The sequence below is a fragment of the Macaca nemestrina genome, chromosome 18, assembly GCF_043159975.1.
Source record: "Macaca nemestrina isolate mMacNem1 chromosome 18, mMacNem.hap1, whole genome shotgun sequence".
NCBI lineage: Eukaryota > Metazoa > Chordata > Mammalia > Primates > Cercopithecidae > Macaca > Macaca nemestrina.
In genome coordinates, this window is record NC_092142.1 from 19,642,503 (window position 1) to 19,663,920 (window position 21,418).

Below are 21,418 nucleotides of genomic sequence, written 5' to 3' on the forward strand. Positions count from 1 at the left end.
GCCTGCAGATCAGGCACTGCCCTTGTTGGGGACCTCCTTTGGTACTTGGCTCTGTGCCAGAGGACACGGTGACAACTGAAGTGTGAATGCAATGTCAATGATTGACTAGGGCCGGCACTGGGCTGCATATTTCCAGGCACAAGTTGTGGCTGCATCATTAATAGAGGCCTAGAGGCAACCTGAGTCTCCCTCCTTCCAGGGTGGCGGTCATCAATCCTTGGAGGATAGATGAGAACGGGACTGGGGCTTTGACCCCACAAGGACTAAATCCCACCTGCGTCCTAAGAGGGGTTTTTATCAAAGTCACATTGCAGAAGATGCGTAAAGCACCGTCCCCTCTCAGGTCAGAGGAGCCCTGGCAAGTAGGCAGAACTGGCATTACTCATCCTGTTTAGAAAAAGAGAAATTGGGCCAGGTGCAGTGACTCACACCTGTAATCCCAGCACTTTGGGAGGCCAAGGCAGGTGGATCACGAAGTCAAGAGATTGAGACCATTCTGGCCAACATGGTGAAACCCCATCTCTACTAAAAATACTAAAAATTAGCTGGGAGTGGTGGCACATGCCTGTAGACCCAACTACTCGGGAGGCTAACGCAGGAGAATCACTCGAACCCAGGAGGTGGAGGTTGCAGTGAGCTGAGATCACACCACTGCACTCCAGCCTGGCAAAAGAGCAAGACTCCATCTCAAAAAAAAAAAAAAAGAAAAGAAAAAGAAAAAAAGAGAGAAATTGGAAGCCTGGTTGTAAAAGGCTCATTGAAGTTCCCATGGCTACTGCTCATCCTAAAATCGAGGGATCCTCAGTCCTTGTCCCGGCTTCATCCTGGCATTCCCCTTCCCCTTTCCCTGGCTGGAAGTAATACTGAGGAAGTAAGCCCAGCAGAAATATGGGTAGGTACTTTATCCTATGCCTGCCTGCAGTGGGTGCTTCCAATTCCGTGTATTCAAACTCAAAAACTATTATTATTATTTTAAAATTTAGAGACAGGATTTCACTCTGTCACCCAGGCTGAAGTGCAGTGGTGCAATCATGGCTCAATGTAGCCACAAATTCCTGGGTTCAAGCGATTCTCCCATCTCAGCCTCCTGAGTAGCTGAGAATACAGGTATCCACCACCACACCTGGCTAAGTTTTAAGGTTTTTGTAGAGACAGGTCTTGTTGTGTTGACCAGGCTGGTCTCAAACTTCTGGGTGCAAGTGATCTTCCCATCTAAGCCTCCCAGACTGTTGGGATTACAGGTGTGAGCCACTGCACTTGGCTCAGAAACTATTTGTTAAGAGCTTAATTGTTCCAGGCATTGGACTAGAATCAGAAAACTAATAGTCCGATAATAATAACGAACACATCTGCCACTTGCTTAGAGTATAGTGCAATGTAAAGCAGATTTCAACATACTACAGCCTGTAGTCCAAATCAGGTCTGCTGTTTGAATGTATAAATAAAACTTTATTGGAACACAGTCATTCCCATTTGTTAACACGTGGCTGCCTTCACATTGCATCAGCAGATCTGAGTAGTTACAACAGAGACTGCCTGGCCTGTAGGACCTGAAATATTAATGATCTGGGCCTTCGCAGAAAACTTTTGCTGACTCCACCACTACTCGCTGGGGAGCTTTGAAGAAGTTATTCTACCTTTGTGTGCCTCAGTTTCTCCATCTGTAAAACACCTCTTATATTGGGGTGTTATGACATAGGAGAAGGGTCTAGAACAATGGCTGGAACACAGTGTATGCTACAGGTATGTGTCAGGCCGTGTGCCTTGCAAACATCGTTTTATCTTCCCAACAACGTAGAGGCATCGATCTTTTCACCATCCCCATTTCACAGATGAAAAAAACTGAGATTCGACGAGAGGCAGTGATTGTTTCTTAAGCCTGCAGTAAGGATTTGGATGCAGAGGGGAGTGCTGTCAATTCTGGTGGTCTCTTGAGAGGACTCAGGAGTGCAAGTGAGATCAGCCACTGCCCTTGTGATGCTCTCTGTAGAGAACACGCAGTAAGTAGCAGAAGTAATTCTTTGAGGCCAGGGGGAAAACACAGATGCTGTGAGGCCACAGAGGTGGAGCAGGCACTCTGGCCTGGGCAGTCAGGGGAGACTTCCTAGAGGGGGTGATGATGAAGCTTCCTGTATGGCAGAAGAGGTCCCAGGCACTGGTTTCCCTGATGAAGGGGGCTCAGAGGTCAAATGCCTTGGGGACCTTCTCTGCTAGTTTCATCCACAGTCTGGAAGTTGCCATATTGTTACTTTGTCGCCTCTAAGTGGAGTCAGGTCTCTCCTGCCCTTCAGGAAGGAAGGTCATCGCAGCACCTGGGCCACTCCATTAGCAGTCACGGGCTCCGATGACCTAGGGCCTCCCATTTCCTCAGAGCTCTCCCCAGAGCAAACACATCACAAAGGGCTCCTTGCTGGTGTCAGTGAGTCCCCCTTGTTGAGGGTCATCCCCTGGTATCCACAGGAAACAGCACCCTCTGTTGCTTCTCTCACTGCTCCTGCCCTCCCTCCCCACGTCTTCTCTCAACCACACAGCCACCACCCTCCCACAAGCCTGCTGGGAGCTGCAACCCTGCCCTTAGGTGACTGCTCTGAGGTTCTCTTGCGGTGCCTTGCTCTGGGTCTATCCTGTGTCTTTTATGCCCTCTTGTGTCCGTTCTGAGAACTGCAAAGCATCCTGCAGCCCCCTAGATGTGTGTTTCTTGCAAATAACACTGAATCTGGCTTATTGGAAGCTGGCTATACACCAGATCCAGTGGAAGGCAGTTTCCGTTACTCAAGACTCAATAATTTAACATATATAATGAGAACATTCTACTGGCACAGCTGTTACAGGCGCTTCTGTGTTCATCAGTTTTTTTACTTCCATCCTTCCATCCATTTATCCATCCTGCATCCATGAATGCCTTCATATACGTAACTTTCTAGAAGTTGGGACTACCATATGTGCCATACTAGTACCTTATTCTCTATACATCCTCAACATCAAGATAGGGCTTGGCACATGGTAGCTTGTCAATAAATGGATGTTGAATAAATGAATGAATGAGTTAATCAATGAATGAAATATATGATGATAGAACTTAAATTGTTTGGTAGACATTGCATCCCAAACCTGTCATGTTCCATCATTTCTCAATTTCCCTTTTGGCTAACTAGTGCTTCCCTAGTCCTAGGACTCTGTCAAAATCATTCTAAAGTCGAAGATTGGGAGTGGGAAGTGAAGTTAGAACTTAATCTCTGGTGTCTGGTTTCTAAGCCATGCACCCCACCCTCCCACCTCTTGGTTTTTCTAGGGCCCATCAGCTGAGCTGCAAGCTATAGTAGAGGCAGCTACATATTCACTGAACCCGTTTTCTTTCTAAAGACAGAGCTGAACTGTATTTCTCAGCCTTTCTTGCAGTTAGTTCGGGCCATGTAGCAGAATTCTGGTCAACGGGGTGTGAATAGAAGTGATACTTCCCACTGTCCATGGCCAGGGCCATGAGCAGTACTCATGGTGACCTTCTACCCCTTACCCAAACTGCTGTCTGGATACAGAGGAAAGAGCAAGTGGTTCCAAGACCCTAGAAAAGGGCAGAGTCACAAGCTGGAGGGGCCTGGGTCCCTGAGAGGCTGCATGGAGCAGAGCCTCCCACCTTTACCCTATGGCTGTTAAGTGGACTTTCCATGAACATGAAACAAATGTGACACGCAAGCACCATTACCTTTGCAGCTGATGGGCTCCAACCTGTTGCCCTCAAAAAACAGCTTCAACTGCGGGGCCTTGGTAATCCCAAACTCCTGCTGAAGCTCTTTCTCTACGGTAATGTCCACTTTGCCAAAGCCGATCCCATTCTTGCCTTTGCCCATGATCTCCACAGCTTTGCCCAGCTCTTCCGCCAAGTTCCTGGATTGCTTTGAGGATGGGTTGTCTGAAAAAGAATGAAGACAAAATTCGAGAGAGTCTTTCCTCACTCCCCGTCTCCAACAGTGGATTATTTGTTGGACCTGCCCAGCTCCCGGAACCTTTCTTGTGCTCAGCTGCTAATGGCTGAATTTTCATAAATGTGACAGGATGTGAGACACAATGGTTCATGAAATTGGACAATCTGGGAGATGTCTATCAATGTTCTTTGGATTCAGTAGCATTGGAAACAATACAACCGTGGTCAACTTTACTCAATCTCTCTGAGCTCCATTTTTCTCTTGTGTAAAGTGGGGGAAAATAATAGTGGTTACTTCAAGGAATTGTCAGAGTTAAATGAGATTTATATCACAATCGGCTATAACTGCTTATTGTTTTCTAAGAGATTTATGTGCCTTAAGCCATTTTCTCCTCTCTATAACTCTGTGGGATAGGTATTATATCAATTTTATACCTGAGGAAACTGAGGCACAACAAATGACTTACTTGCCCAAGGCCCTATGACAATGGAGGTATGGCCAGGATAAGAGCCCACTCCGTCTAGCTGTAGAGTTCTTGTTTTCTAACCTCTACTAGGCACGTAAACACTTGGCTTAATGCCTGGCACAAGTTAAGTACATGATGCATTCTTACTACTGCTTCCATTATTATGGTAAAATTTCTGCGGTCAAAGCAGGACCCAAGCAATGATTACACAAAAGCATGCAGAGTGGTATAATGGACATTGGAGACTGAGATTCGGGGAGACTGAGTGCAGGGTGAGGGTTAAAAAACAAACAAACAAACAAACTGCCTATTGGGTAGAATGAACATGACTCAGGTGATGGGTGCACTAAAATCTCAGACCTCACCACTATACAATTCATCCGTGTAACCAAAAGCCACTTGTACCCCCAAAGCTATTGAAATAAACAAAAACAAACCACTCAATAGCATAGACACGATGATCACATTTATGGAATTTTTAAGAAGTGTATGCACAGGGCAAAAGAAGTCTAGAGGGAAATTTTCCAAACTATTAAAATTGTTTGTTTTTAAAAAATTCTGTGGTCAGAAATTATGGCGAGACAGAGAGGAAACATGAGAGCTCATGAACGCCATCTGGTGGAACTTCCTGGAGCTAACAGGCCAAATTGGGCCTCTGCGGTTGCCCGGCGTATAATTGGACAGGGGACTTTCCTAGGTAAGGAAGGCCAGGTGTGGGAAGGGCAGGGAGAGGGGAGGTTATGGTGTTCCACTGAGCCCACCCTCTTGCATGGGGGGAATCGAAGAGACCTGAAACTCTCCATTAAGCGGTCTGATCTGGATGCCTTGGCCCCTCACGTTGCTGGACAGTGGGGAGGGAGTGGGGAAGCCCTTTTCTAGAAGCCGTATCAGGGAGCTGGCACGTGACCTTGGCAGTGGAAGAGGCTTTTCTGGCTAAACGGAGGGGACTAAAAGGCGCCCAAGTTTGCCTTTCTTCCTCCTGATAACATTGTGAGGCTGCAGGTCCCTCGCTACCCCATGACTGAGGAAGGGGGCTGAGCCAGGGCAGCGGGTCATTGGTTGCCTTTCAAGCCGAAACATTTTATCTTTTTCACTGCCCCCCATCCCCTCGGTCCATCTGGAGCACTTGGAGAAAGTGCAAATCACCTCTGCCGCGGAGGGCAAGTTCCAGTCCAACAGAGAGGTGTTTTGTAAAGTGCAGCTCAGAAAGCAGGGCCCCGGGACAGCTGGCTCAGGCCCCGTTGCTGGTCAGCACGCCTGCTCCTGCAATGGGATCTGAAAGTGAATGATCGCTTTCATTAAACTCCCGGTCAATGGACGGGAAGCGGGGACTTTGAGCCTCCCTCCTGGATCGATGCCCCTCCACTGCCTGCTTTGTCACCGCCATCGCCTTCGATACTCCCCATCCATCATCACCAGCATGCACTGGCCAATTGCTGGCTGCTCTGGTCCCTGAGGCTCTCCCCGGCTTCCTCGTGGATGTGGCCATGCTGGGCTCAGGATTGCTGATTGACATAGAATCTGAATCTGAGTTTCTAAGGGCGGAAGCTCAGGGCAAGAGAAACACTTGAAATGATTGTCCAGATGGTAGAGCAAATTTCAGAGGTTTCACACACAACCCAGTGCCCCTGGGTGTCTGAAACGCAAGTGACAGAAAGAGATTGTGGCAACTGGAATGCTGAGTTCTGAGAGCTAGATTGATGGGGCCTATGATAACAGTAATGGAGAGTCATTCATTCATTTTATGAATTCATTCATTTCTTCGTTCATACAATGAATCTTTTAGGATATGCCATGTGCCAGGCACTGTCCTGGGGACTGGGGATGTAACAGTGAACAGATAAAAACCCCTGCTGTCACTGGAAATGGCAGAAAATAAGCAAAATAACAAAGTAAAATAAGTGCTGAGTTAGATAATATGTGTTTTGGAAAAGAATAGGAGAGTTGGAGGTTGGCAGTATTAGGGAAATTGCAAAGTTAAGTAGGAGGCTAAAGATGGCTCACTGAGAAGCAATGTTTTAATAAAGATGGAAAGAAATGAGAGAGGAAGCCATGTAGACATCTAGCAGGAGATGGTAATTCCTGGTAAAGAGTCAGTGTATGCAAAGGCCCTGAGGTGGGGCATGTGTGACATGTTCAAGGTATGACAAGAAGTCCATTGTGTCTGGAGCAGAGTGAGTTGGGGCCAGGGGACAGGTGATGTAGGGTCTTGCAGGCCACTGAATAGACTTTGACTCTTCCCAGAATATAGAATGGTACCAGAGGGTTTGGAGCAGAGGTGGATGTGATCTGAGTTACTTTTCTTTTTTTTAAACGGATCTTGTTCTGTGGCCCAGGCTGGAGTGCAATGGCACCATCTTGGCTTACTGCAACCTCCACCTCCCGGTTCAAGCGATTCTCCCGCCTGGGCCTCCTGAGTAGCCGGCACAGGCACGTGCCAATAGGCCCTGCTAATTTTTGTATTTTAGTAGAGACGGGGTTTTACCATGCTGGCCAGGCTGGTCTCAAACTCCTGACCTCAGGTGGTGATCTGAGCTACTTTTTAACTGGATTTCTCTGAATATTATATGGAGATTAGACAAAAGGGGGAAAAGAATGGATGCAGGTAGACCAGTCAGAGGCTACTACAGTAATCCAGGCAAGAGATGGTGATGGCTTTGGGCCAGGAGAGTGGTAATGGAGGGGCTGAGAAGTGATTCCATTCTAGAGAGATTTGGGAGGAGGAGTTTGGATATGGAACATGGTGAAAGAGCAGAGTCCAGGGTGACTCTGAGGTTTTGATCTGAGTGACTTAGGATTATGTAGGATCTTTTCCTATGGAAAGATGATAATGATGATGTCACTATCATCACCATAATGATGATGATATTGATGGCGATGTTGATAATGAGAATAGTAATAATAATAACACGTATTGATCCTTTACGATGCTAAATACTTTGCATAGTGTTCCATGCATTTTCCTGGTTAATCTTCAGAACAACCCTGTGAGTTATCTATGATTGCAAGCAGGAATATCACTGATAAGGAAATGGAAGCTCAGAGGTCTTACAGCTAGCATGCGATTAGGCTGAGCGTCAACTTGAAGGCAGACTAGCTCCAAAGTTCATGCTCTAAATGACCAAATTAGCCAACTGGTCTGAAAAATCTTTCTTTTTCTCGAAGCAGATTGATAGGGGCACGTTTTTCATTTCTTCTGTTCCAGGTGGTTCCCATCAGAGCAGAGACAACCTATAGAGCCAACACCACTCTTTAAAATTTAGAGTCTGATTTTCTGGCTTCTCATTTTAAAAATTTTGCAAATTGGGCCAGGTGTGGTGACTCCACGCCTGTAATCCCAGCACTTTGGGAGGCTGAGGCAGGCAGACCACCTGAGGTCAGGAGTTCGAGACCAACCTGACCAATATGGAGGAACCCCATCTCTACTAAAAATACAAAATTAGCCTGGTGTGGTGGCACATGCCTGTAATCCCAGCTACTCGGGAGGATGAGGCAGGAGAATCGCTTGAACCTGGGAGATGGAGGTTGCGGTGAGCTGAGATTGCGCCATGGTACTCCAGCCTGGGCAACAAGAGTGAAACTCCATCTCAAAAAAAAAAAAAAAAAAAAAAATCGCAAATTGGTTTTCCTTCCGGGTTCTGGAACCTTGAATTCCAAGTTTGTAGGTGTGAAATGAATGCATACACCCCTCAGGTCTCAGCATCTACATTCTGCCCTGGTCAACTGAAAATGCCAGTTTGGCTGGGTGTGGAGACAATTCACATGTATATTGGCACTTAGGCGGAGCAGTGCCCAGTGGATTGCAGATGGACAGAGACCCCTTTGCTGTGAGGCCAAGAGCTCCTATGGGCCCAACTTCTGTCAGGCCCTGAGCTCTCAGGTCCTAGCTCATTGTCTGCCACATACTAGATGCTCAATTAACATAAATTCCTTAGGTTATCTTATCAGAGGCAGTTATGGTGGTTTACAGTGCTTGTAGCCCAGGAAAGTTGTTTTTACTTTTTAAGTCTCTGTGACTCAGTTTCCTCATTCATAAAGTGGGGTTATTAATAGATCCTACATCTTAGAGTGATCCTACAAAATAAGACAAGGTGTGCAAAACTTTGGTACAAATAAACATTAGCTATTTTGATGACATAGGAGGAGACTCTTTGGTATTGCTCTGACGAGATTCTCTCTGGGAAGGGTGGGTCCCATGGTGATGTCAGGAATCCCAAAGATCTTCTGGTTACTGATGAAAGGGAACAACAGTGACCATCACCAAACCATCCATCGCAAGTTCTAGGCCTATGATAGGGCTCTCACGTGGGTTTCAGGGTAAGCACATGGGACTCAGGGCCATGTTAGAATAGGCAGTGGCTCCCTGACTGTCTGCTTGGTGTGTAGATGTGCTAATGGCTAATGGACCTAGAATTAATGTTTGCCTGGTCTTTAGTAGAAAACCCCAGGTTCCCTTCTCTGAGCAGTGAATGTGAGTCAGAGGAGGGGCTGATAGGTGATGGGGAGGTGATGAGCATGGGAACTGGAGTTTGATCCCAGCACAAGGAACTTAAGTTTGCCTTTCTTTAGACCAGTGGTTCTCAGTGGGGGACATTTTGCAAGGTCTGGAGGCATTTTGGTTGTCACAACTGGAAAAAGAGATGCTACTGGCATCTAGTGGATAGAGGCCAGGGATGCTGCTAAACATTCTACAATGCACAGGACAGCCCCAGCCCTACAAGCAAAGAATTATCTAGTCAAATGTCCATAGGGCTTAGGATGAGAAACCCTACTTTAGATCCAACTTCTGATCGAGCATGAAAAAAATATTCTGAGAAAAACCCTCTCCCCATTGCATAGGGCCATGCGCAGTATACAGAGGTACTCACAGTCGATAGGGACTTCAGGATTGTCATCAATCTCTTCTTGTTTCTCGGAGGCCAGCCACCAATTTGTTCTGACCATTGCAATGGCCTTTAAGTTTTTAAAAGATCTGTACCTCCCTATTTTTCTGGCCTCATTTTCTACTTCTCTTCTCTTCAGAAACCCTATATCTTTAGCCACATGGGTACAATCTCCCTCACCCCAGGGTATTTTTACTTGCTGTTCCTTCTGCCCTAAATCTGCATAGATCACTCCTTCACCATCTTAAGATCTTTGCTAAAGTGTTATCTTTCTAGGGAAGCTGTCCCTGACCATCCTATTTAATACTACAGCCTCATCTCCATCTACCTCATGCATTCCCTATCACTCTTCTCTATTTTTCTCCATAGTACTTTTAACCATAGGAAATACTATGTATTTTACTTATTTATTTGTTTATCTTTTGTCTTCTGTCTCCAGGATGTCAGTTCCAGGAGGGCAAGGATGATCATCTGTTTTGTTCACCACCATATCCTCAGTGCCTACAATATATCTGGCAAATAACCAGTATTCAATAAATACTGAAGGAATGAAGTTTCCAATGATCAGCACAGTGTAAGAAGATGAATTTAGCACCAGTTTTGGTGTCAAGCTTGGTCTCAAACCCAGGCTTCACTACTTACCAGTTGTGTGACCTTGGGCAAATGATCTAACCTTTCTGACATTTACATGCTTCATATACAAGATGGGGACAAGGTTATCAAGTGCAGTGCCTGAAACACAGGTGCTTGATAAATGGCCTTTGTCATCATCATCACCACTGTTGTCATTATCATCACCATAACCATCATCACCAGCACTATCATCACCACTGTCATCACCATCATCATGACAGTCATCATCACCAGCACTATCATCGCAGTTTTCATCATAATCACCATAACGATCATGGTCATCAGCACCATCATCACCATTGTCATTATCATCAGCATAGTTAATAATCATTATTACTAGTACCATCATTGCCATTGTCATCACCATCATAACAATCATTATCACCAGCACCATCATCGCCCTTGTCATCATCACCACCATAGTTAATAGCCATTATCATCACCATCATCGCCATTGTCACCATCATCACCATTGTCATCATCACCACCATAATTAATAGCCATTATCATCACCATCATTGCCATTGTCGTCATCATCATCATCTTCATCATTATTCCATCCACATTACCATCTCCACATCATGCTCACCATCATCATCTAACCTACACCCAGGACAGAATCTTATCACCTCTGCCTTAGGGACAAGCGATAAAGGACCCTAGACAGCTCCTAATCTTATCTTGACCTCTCCCCACTAATGGTAGTTAATCCCCTCTCCTTGATTCATTCAAGTTAATGTAGATGAAGAAAATTACGGGTCAAAGGAAATCTCATTCACCCATCTATTCATTTGTTTAACATCTATGGAAGCCTACCATGCTCCAAGCACAATGCTGAATGTTAGGAATCAGGAGATGAGTAAGATTTGGCCCCCAACATCACGAAATGTACATGATGAAAAGCAGTTTTGATACCATATGGCAAATGCTATGAGAGAGAGGGTAAAAAGAAGGCGGTGGGAGCATAGGAAGGCCTCCCAGCCAGACTAAGTGGGGGTGAAGGTGGACACAGCCTACCAATGAGGGGCATGAACTTCACAATCCAGGTGAAGGAGTGTAGGAAGGATACTATGGGAGCTGCAAGTGCAAAGGCCCAGAGGCTGTAGCCGTGGGCTAGATCAAGCAGAAGACCTTAGCTACTGAGTGACCTGATCAGATTTGCATTTTAGAGGAAGTCTCTCTGGGTGCATTGCAGGACAGCATTGGAGAAGGCAGGGAGACCATCTCAGAGGCTGTTGCGGTGGTTCAGGTGAGGTATAATGAGGCCAGAACCAAGGCTGTGGTGGCGGGATGGGGATAACAGAGATTGAAGGGATTTAGAAAGTGGCATCTACAGGATGTGATGATGGATTGCATGTGAGAGTAGAGGAATCAAGAACAACCTTGAGGTTTCTGACTTTGACACTGAGTGGATGGTGGTACTGTCAGTGAAGGCAGGACATACAAAGCAGCAGATTGTTGGGACCAAATCAAAGATGTTGAGGTCTGTTGTGGACATGTGGCATTTGGGACTGCCAGGAACATTGAGAGGAAAGCTCCCTCAACCCCTGGCTCTTGGCCTGGAGTTCTCAGAGAGAAGAGAAAGCTGGTCATCCATTAAGGATTTGAGCGACTCGGGCGGTCCCTGGGGGCAGTATCTGAAAATAATCTCTTTTTCGAAGAGCCCATTTACCCTTAAAGAAAGCTTTTATAGTGCTTTCCCCAAGTGATTTGTTTTTCCAAAGGCCACTTTAGAAAGCCTGCTAATTTTTTTGAGAACTCATTTTGAATTTAATTGTGTATTGGCAGGAATCAAAGATTCAAATGTAATGAGATTAATTGAGTGTCCCTTTTAGATAAGAAAATTTTTGCTGCTGTCGAGTTCACTGCTCTGGAATACCTGCTAGTGGAAAGGCTTTAGCTTTGAAGTATGCACATTGGTTGTTGTCGAATGCAATTGAAGAATGTGAAATTGATTGGCTCCCTCTGTAGCCCCAGATTTAGTGTCAGTTCTTATGTCATAAGAATTAAAGAACCGTGAACTCACCCTTCTGCCCTGGTTAAAACAGGGCAGAGCCTACTATTCTCGTGAGGACTGGACAGGTTTCCCAGCCTTATCCATCCACTACACCGTTTTTGGAAGGGGAATGTGTTGAGGTGTGTTTTGTGGTTGTGTAAATGTATGGCTCTAAGCCTTTCAACACCTCCATTGAGGGTCCCAGATTAGAAATTAGGGCTACAGCGAAAGAGACGGTTTGGATGTTTCATCTGTGCAAACCATTAGTTTATCAGTTCCACAGCAAGTGGAGTAAGACTGCAAGGTTCTCTGCTCTTCCCTGTAAAAGTAACCATGAAACAGATGCACAAGTGCTGGCCTGAATTCTAGTGTGGATGAGGGATGTGCAGAACTAGCTGGAGGAGTCTTTCAGCAAAGTGGAAATGCCTGCCCTGCTCACAGGCTCATGTAAAGAAAATGGTCCAGGGTGGATTTCTCTTACAAGGTATTGCTCAAAGGGCTTTGAAGTAAAATCAAACTGGCATCCTGATGAACAGTCTGAGCTAGAGGGAGGTCACAAGCTTGGAACTACGTTGATGAAACTTCAAGCAACAGGCATGTTCAGTATTGGATGGAAGCAAAAATGACCCAATTGGACATTCCTTGTGGGAACCGTAAGTGTTAAGGGTACAAAAAGAAGGCGATTCATGCTTCCACGAAGTGGCAGCATAACCTAGCTGGGGTGGCACCAGGACTCGGGGGACTGACTTATTGATGCTCCCACATCCCCAAATTTCCTCATGTAAGTGGCACCACTCACAGAGTATACCTCAAATGAGAAGGACAAGGATTGAGGAAGGAGATTGGAAGACCGAATTTCCGGCAAGGAAATAGACTCAAATGTCATGGGGATAAAGCAGAGAGTGTGACAGTGTGAGGTTGGCAGGACAGGAATATGGCAAATTGATAAGCATGTTCTCTGACCACAAGGAAAAATAACAACTCAGCTTCAGCCAGTTGTCACCGTGTAGGACTGAGGGCCAGTGCTTCCAGATCTTCTGATTTTTCGAAGAGCTGATGCAAATTCAGTTTTAATTGTGACATGTTTCATTTCTTTTAAACACTGCATGGGCCAGCTGCCAACTCATGGGCTCAGTTCCTGGGCTTCCTGTTGTATCCTTAGTTTCAATGTTATGGGAAAGAGTAGGAGTCATAGAAAAGAACTGTGAAAAAGGAGCCAGAGAGGTACATAGGAACCAGAAGAGACTGAGTTCACGGAAACCAGGCATTAGGGGGTCTTGGCATGAATAGGCAAAGAAGGTCAAGGAAGGTGAGGGCTGTCAAGTGTCCACTGGATTTGAGAAACAGCTGTCCCTTGAAAGCTAGCCTGAGCCACAGTCAATAAAGGCAGTCTCTTGGAGAAAATAGTTTTTGACATTCCTGCCCAGAAGAGAAATCTTTTCCTGGTGGTTCACTGTCTTAAAGAGCTTATTCCACCAGGCTGCCTCTCAGCCCGCCCAGCCTTGACTTGCCTCTGAACAAAGGTCATTTCAAGGCTTTTATAGCAAAACGCAGGTGCAATGTGACTAAAGGAAGGCAATGTTGTGGGTTCCCCAGGCCTGGTTTCTTTATCCTCTTGGGGTACACAGTCATACTACATTTCCCAACCTCTCTTACAGATAAGCATGGCTGTAGGGCAGTGATCTGGCCAACGAAATGTGGGTAGAAATGATGTACATCAGTGCTTCCCACACTTTAATGTACGTGAATCACCTGAGAATCTTGTCAAAATGCAGATTCTGATTCAGTGTATCTAGGATGAAACCTGGGAGTCTGCATTTCTTTTTTTTCTTTCCTTTTTTTTTTTTTTTTTTTTTTTGAGACGGAGTCTCACTCTGTCACCCAGGCTGGAGTGCAGTGGTGATCTCGGCTCATTGCAAGCTCCGTCTCCTGGGTTCACGCCATTCTCATGCCTCAGCCTCCTGAGTAGCTGGGACTACAGGCGCCCGCCACCACGCCCGGATAATTTTTTGTATTTTTAGTAGAGACGGGTTTCACTGTGTTAGCCAGGCTGGTCTCAATCTCCTGACCTCATGATCCACCAGTCTTGGCCTCCCAAAGTTCTGGGATTACAGGCGGGAACCACCGCGCCTGGCGGGAGTCTGAATTTCTATGAGCTCCTGAGTGAAGCTGACATTGCTGGCTTATGGCCTATACATTGAGTGGCACAGATGGGTATCATTTCCAGGCCTAGCCTGACCCAGAGGCACATCCTGGCCTCCCTCTCCCTTTGCTGGCTGGAGGCAGAGGTTTCTGTGGAGTACTCTAGGCCCTAAGGAATGGCTCAGGCCTTAGGTAGAAGGAGCCTGGGTGCCTGAATGATTGTATGGAGCAGAGCTTCTCTGCAGATCCACCTGGAACTAAGATGACATGGACCCTTATGAACCTAGATTGTTATGGCAGTTAGCTTTCCCAGTAAACACAGTGATTTTTAAGATAACTAGTCAAAATTAGAGCAAAGAAGAAGTTTGAGTATTAAAGTGGGCAATACATTCTAGAATTTATTTCTTTAAGGGATTTCATTGATCTCTTATTAATTGACCCCACAATATGCAAAGAACTAATAAGACGCTTGGCACATTGAAGTTAGCCTATAACCTTGCATCTTGTGGCAAATACTGAGAATCAGCCATTTATAACCTCCTTTTGTTTTGCTTCCTCAGCTAAAGAGGTTGGAAACCTAAAATATTCACCATTCCAGACTTCTCAGTTAGAAACATCCATGGGCCCAAGTTCTAGCCATTAAGACGTTACCAAAGTGATTGGATGCAGCTCTGGGAAAGTTTTATTTTTTTAAAGGGACATAGGTGGCTGATGTATTTTATCCCTTTGTTGTTTGCCTATCCCTTTTTGTTTCTAGCTGGAACGTCCAGTGCAATGCAAGAAGCACAGCAGCCATCTTGTGACCATGAGTTGTAATGTGTCAAGGATGAGGGAGTTAGAAAATAGAAGGAGGCTTGTCCCTGAAGCTGTGGAGCTGCTATACCAGGCATTGACTGCCTATCCCGCCTCACACAGTGTGTGAGATCAGCTCTTGGATTAAGCCAGCTGCTATAGTTTGGTTAGTTTGACTTTCTTTAAATGTCATGTTGAAATTTGTTCCCCAGTGTTGGACGGGGGGCCTAATAGGAGGCATCTGGGTCGTAGAGGTGGATCCCTCATGAATGTTTTGATGCTGTCACCAAGGTAATGAGTGAGTTCTCACTCAATTAGTTTCTGCAAGAGCTGGTTGTTAAAAAGAGCCTGACATCTGCTGCCCCTCTCTCTTGTTCCCCTCTCATATGTGATCGCTGCCCACACCAGCTCCCCCTTCACATTCCACCATGAGTAGAAGCAGCTTGAACCTTTCGCCAGATGCCCAACTTCCAACCAGCAGAGTTGTGAACCAAATAAACCTTCACTGTTTATAAATTATCCAGCCTCAGGTATTCCTTTGTAGCAACACAAACAGAGGAAGACATCACCATCAGCAGATTCTTAATTAGTTGCAGTTGAACTCTGTCCTAACTGACACAGGGTTGATGAACTGCATTTGCCTCAGTGCCACAGGGCAAGGGAGAATGGGAGCTCATGTTTATTGAGCAACTTCCACATGTCAGGTAATAGACAGCCTCTCAGTTCATTTTCGCTTTACAGGTGAAAGTGAGACAGGAAGAAACTCACCCAAGGCCACATATGCAGTTTACGGAAGAACTCAGCTTTACACTCAGGCTTGCCTGGATCCCAATGTACATTACACCAAACCTTGATGTTGCATAAGAACCAAGATGCACGAGTGATTCAGGCTAAGAGAGGTTCTTTAGAATTTACCAGTGCTTGGCATGAGGTCTTTGATTAAGTATTGACATCAACAACCATAAATTTTAATGACTTCTACTAACTTTTTGGCTTTGATTATCTGTCACTGGGCATTACAGGGAAGCCTAACAGACTATGTATCTCCCTTCAAGGCAAACTTCAAGCATCCAGATGCATTTGCATTGGCCTGGGAATCCCTCATGCACTCCAGGACATGAGGGAGCAGGAACCAAGCCAGAGAAGGTCACTCAGCTGCTGCAGTTGGAAGAACCACTTCTGAGGACGAGTTCACACCATTACTTCTCCATTTTAGAGCACCCAAAGTGTACAATTTAGACTATTTTAATTGTATGACTTAATCACACTTTGTTTTAAAGGGTTTCTCATGCCTTGTGACATTCCTGGCTTAAACTGTAAAGTCCTTGAGAGCAGAAACCAAGACACCCATGGAGTCCACCCATGACCTGGCATTGAGCTGCATAAATGTGGGGTGAATAAGAACCCAGTGGTGATAGCTCCTGCCTGTGGAGTGCCCACTATGACAAGGGACTGCATATCTGAACCCACTTTCATCACCACAACAACCTGCAAGAGAGGAATTGTTAACCTTGTACAGATGAGAAAATGGGTGAGGATGATGAGAGCGGACGCCAACATCTCCTTAAGTTCTTATTATGCATCAGTCACTGTGCTAAGCACATGATTTCACTTAATCCCCACAATAACCCTAGGAGTTATAAATTTTATGTATGTACACATTTATTTATTTATTTATTTTGAGACAGAGCCTCGCTCTGTCAGCCAGGCTGGAGTGCAGTGGTGTGATCACGGGTCACTGCAGCCTTGACCTCCTGGGCTCAAGCCATTCTCGCACCGCAGCCTCCCAGGTAGCTGGGATTTCACGTGTGTGCTACCATTCCTACCTGATTTTGTATTTTTCTTTTTGGTAAAGGTGGGGTTTTGCATGTTGCTCAGAATGGTCTTGAACACTTGAGTTCAAGAGAGCCTCCCACCTCGGCCTCCCAAAGTGCTGGGATTACAGGCATGAGCCACCACGCCTGGCCTATAAATGTTATTAAATTCCCCATTTTACAGTCAAGTAAACAGAAGTTCAGAATGCTCAAGGTCACCAGCCCAAGGCCACCAGGCTAGTAAGTGGCAGAACTCAGCCTCTGAACGTAGGACTGTGAACCTCTGAAACTGACCTTATCTCACTACATTGCACTCATTGGACTAGAAATAAAAGGGAGTCTGTAAATGGTTCTGGTCAGAGGGCAGCACGCAGAGAAGGGAGATAGGGCTATCTCAGAACAACAGCCGAAAGGAGGAGCAAAGGGGAGTGTGGGTGGAGGGGCAGCTTGGGAAGCAGGTGAAAACCAAGAAGGGAAAGGCGCCCTGCCTCCCCTGCCCTGATCTTCCCTGGAACCTTAGGCTCTGCCGAGCCTCTGGGAACCTAGTGCTGGGCAGGCACGTCCTGGAAGCAGGCCTTGGGGACTGACACGGAGCCAGCCATTTTCTAGGAGTGGCTCTGAACACAGGATTCCAATCCAGTGTTCACACCTGCAGTCTAATTCCCTAAATCCTGCCATATAAAGCATGGTACAACATGGGGTCTGTGGTCTCTACTTGTGCTGTGTGACCTTGGGAAAATTGCTGATCCTTTCTGAGTTTCCGTTTCCTCAACTATCAGATAGGGAGATGAATCGTACCTACCACACGGGGTCGTGAGGATGGAATGATGTCACATTTAAAGCAGCGCTTAGGACAGTGCCTGGCACGCCATGAATGCTCACTATGGGGAAGTTGTTATGAAAATCCCTTACATTCTGTCCCAGGGCATGGCTCGGTCCCAATGCCTCAGGAAGAAGCAGTCTGCTCTGTCCCCCAAAATGTCTGCTGATGCAAAATGTCCAAAGAAAAAAAACCAGGCCTGCAAATCTGATAGCAAACGTGATGGTCTCAGCCGGGCGCAGTGGCTCATGCCTGTAATCCCAGCACTTTGGAAGGCCAAGGTGGGCAGATCACTTGAGGTCAGGAGTTTGAGACCAGCCAGGCCTACATGGTAAAACCCTGTCTCTACTGAAAATACAGAAATTACAACAATTAGCCAGGTGTGGTGGGGGGCACCTGTGGTCCCACCTACTCGGGTGCATGATGCAGGAGAATTGCTTGAATCCAGGAGGCGGAGGTTGCAGTGAGCTGGGATTGTGCCACTGCACTCCAGCCTGGGTGACAGAGCAAGGCCCTGTCTCAAAACAAACAAAAAAGTGACAGTCTAAAAATTCCTGTCTCAAGAGCTTGCCCCAGACTGCCATCATTTATTTCTCTCCAGTTGTGTTCCAGGAACTTACCACATCTCATTTAATCTTCACTATAATCCAGTGTGTCATTAGGTTCACACCCATTTTATGGAGGAGAAAGACTGAGGCTCAGAATAATATAGACACCTGGGGTTAAAGCCTGGCTCCTCTTCAGTGGGACAGAGGAGCCACATACAAATCCAAGACTGGAGGGATGGCATAATATATTGCAATCTGCCTAACCTCCCTGGAGTATTCTCGTCTGGAGATTGGAGATGATGCTGTCTATATATATTAAATGTCTGTTTTAAATAATATGTGTTCTTATGTGTTTAGCAATATATATTCTGGCCCCCAGACACAAGGAGGCAGGCCTCATCCCATCTATCATCCCTCACCCAGGATGGGGGCACTCACGGAAAAGCACCATGAGGAAGCGGGTCTGGTTCAGCATCTGGGTCAGGCCAGCGGGCGTTAGCACTAGGAGATTGCGTTCCTCTAGGATGTGCACAGGTTTGGTTATGTGGATGCTGGAAACACCGGCGTTAACCTCCGGTGAGCTGTGGACAGCAGAGATACGAGCGGCCACCAGCAGCAGGGGCATCCAGAGCAGGTCCATGGCTGTCCTGCAGGGGCCAGAGAAGGAACAGAGACCTTATCAACACAGGTGGTGGAGCCCCACGTCATCAATCCCCCGTCCTTGTCCAGCCGGTTCACGTAGGGTGAATGTGGCCTGGGCATTGTCTCCCAGCAATGCCTGCAGCTTGGCAGCAGCCCTGGAGAAGAAGCAAAGTATTAGGTCAACCTCAGGCTCAGTGGTGACTGTATGGGGAACCTTAGAGCAGCAACAACCCACTGGCAGCGCTGGATGCGGAAGCAAACGCAGACCACTCAAGCCTACTGACTTCCCAGCCAAGAGGTGAGACTTGTGCAGACATAAGGTCCCATTTCAGAGTCCTCGGGTGAGCCTCTGGATCTCAGAGATAACTGGTTCAATCCCCCATCACAACCCCATAGGAATCCCTCTGTCCACAATGTCCCCGCTTCACCTTCCTCCAGCTCCTGCTTGAATGCCCCTATGAAGGGAAGCTCACTACCTTGCAGTGTACCTGTTTAATTTTTGAACACATTTTATCAAGTGTAGATATTTAAAAAGTCATCACTATAATACACACTTGTAAAAGTTTCAAGCAATACAATACAAATGTTAAGAAGAAAGTAAAAATCTCTTCCATTCTCTCACTGCTGAGAAAGTGACTCTTAGAAGTATGGAATGAATCCTTACAGATATTGAAAATATCTATATAAACATACCTTTGAATATATCTATATCTATATATAGAGAGAGAGAGATAGAAAGATAGATTTTTTTTTTTTTGAGATGGAGTTTTGCTCTTGTCGCCCAGGCTGGAGTGCAGTGGCACAGTCTCAGCTCACTGCAACCTCCACATCCTGGGTCCCAAAGGCTCACTCTAGTGATCCTCCCACCTCAGCCTTCCAAGTAGTTGAGATTACAGATACCCACCACCACACCCAGCTAATTTTTGTGTTTTTAGTAGAGACGGGGTTCCACCATGTTGGCCAGGTTGGTCTTGAACTCCTGACCTCAAGTGATCTGCCCGCCTCAGCCTCCTAAAGTGCTAGGATTACAGGCATGATCCACCACTCCCGGCCTGAATGTATATTTTTAAATATAAATGGAATCTGATTTTTTTTTTTTTTTTTTGCTTGATTAGCTCTTTTTAACCCTGGATACACATGAAAATCCTCTGGGGAGCTTTTAGGAGAACACTGACACTCAATCTCATTCCAGACCAATTAATTCAGAATTGCCCAGGATGGGGTCTAGATACCTACATGTTTCAAAAGCTCCCCAGATGATTCTTTTGTTTTATTTCAACTTCTATTTGGGAAATTTTGAACGTGTACAAAAACAGAGAGATGGTGTAATGTACCCCCAAGGTACCCATCACTCAACTTCACTTATAGTCATGACCAGTGTTATTTTATTTATATTCTTGACTCTCTGCCCTGGATTATTTTGAATCCAGTTCTGGGAATCATGTCATTTCACCCATAAATACTTTATTATAAATATTTAAAAGATAAGGATTTTTCAAAACAACACAATAACCTCAATACTATTATCATACTTAACGAAATGCACAATAATGTCATCATATCCTCAAATATCGAGACAGTGTGCGAATTACCCTGATGGCCTCATAAATTTTAAGTCTGTTTAAATCAGGACCGGAATGAAATCCATGAATTGTCATTGATTGTTTTGTCTCCTAAGCCTCTCCCAGGTAAATCTATCATTCAGTTTGTAGCTTGAGAAGCACATGGTCAAATGAAACCAACAAAGGGCAAGTGGAGAAAAGGAAGAGGGACAGGTAGATAACCTGGTTTTCTGGACAGCTGAATGATACAGACCATTTAAATCTGTGTCTCGGTCAAAAGGCTCATCACCGTCAGCTCAGCCTTGAGTCCCTAATGATCTCAGGGTCCCAGGATTCACCAGGTGACATGCCACTTACCAGCCCGGACTGAGCCTGGTACAGCCGTGATGACTATCAGGTGGAACCCTTGTTCTTAGGAATAATTTACCTGCTTGTTTATTTGTTCATTGATGCACTTACTTGTGAGAGAAATGGCTGCCTAAGAATTCTTTGCCTAGCTGGAGACATCAAAGTACTAGAGAGTTAGTTTTTATTCTACAGAAAAGCACTTGAATAACCCCTTCGTTGTGATACAAACGTAAGAGTCACCCAGAACCATTCTAGGCCTGACAGTCCCTTCAAACCTTCCAAACCTCCTCGGGGCCCAGTATCCCTTGGCTGGCAGGAGGGAGCCAGATCTGCAAAAGCCCCAAGGGGCCTTCAGAGAAGAAACCTTGAAATTCAAGGTTGTGAGACCCTCTCTGAGGGGTCTGGATGGCACTTGCTGGAGGACAGAGGAGACTGGAGGACAGAGGAGACCTTGAGTCAGCTGGACTCCTTCAGGGTACAGAGCTGAACCACGGGCCCAGCTCAACCACTGTAGAGGGCTGAGCCTCTGAGCAAAAGCTAAGCAGGAGGGTCTACAGTGGGCTCGTCCTCACGCCCTCGCTCCCAGGCCTTTGACAGAGTGTTTCCCTGGGTTCCTGATCAAGGAAGAGGTAGTGGGAGGTGTCGGTTTCCTGCTAACCTGGGCGGGCTGGGTTATGAGCCTCAAATGTTTCCAGTGCTTCAGGTCAAATAGGACGGAGACCAAGCCCCACTGGCTGGCAAGGAGAGCCCTCCACGGTCAGACTCTGGCCACCAGGCTTCCCTCTGGCTCCACGGAGCCAGTCACAGCTCCTGTTCGCTCACTCATTCATTCATCAAATATTTTTGAAG

The 21,418-nt window shown here is 46.1% G+C and overlaps 1 protein-coding gene and 1 long non-coding RNA gene across 2 annotated transcripts in view; one reads left to right on the plus strand and one right to left on the minus strand.

Moving 5' to 3' along the window:
- Positions 1-21,418, minus strand: part of LOC105484982 (protein disulfide isomerase like, testis expressed) — a 44,834-nt gene that overhangs the window by 20,782 nt on the left and 2,634 nt on the right. The window contains exons 2-3 of the mRNA XM_011747099.2: positions 18,456-18,664; positions 3,704-3,910 (exon numbers count right to left, since the gene is read on the minus strand). Coding sequence (XP_011745401.2) covers positions 3,704-3,910; positions 18,456-18,657 — 409 coding nt within the window. The 5' untranslated portion in view covers positions 18,658-18,664. The remainder of the gene's footprint in view (positions 1-3,703; positions 3,911-18,455; positions 18,665-21,418) is intronic.
- Positions 4,957-15,329, plus strand: LOC105484981 (uncharacterized). Its single transcript, XR_989307.3, has 3 exons — positions 4,957-5,086; positions 9,712-9,846; positions 14,801-15,329. It is a non-coding gene; the product is annotated as an uncharacterized lncRNA (long non-coding RNA).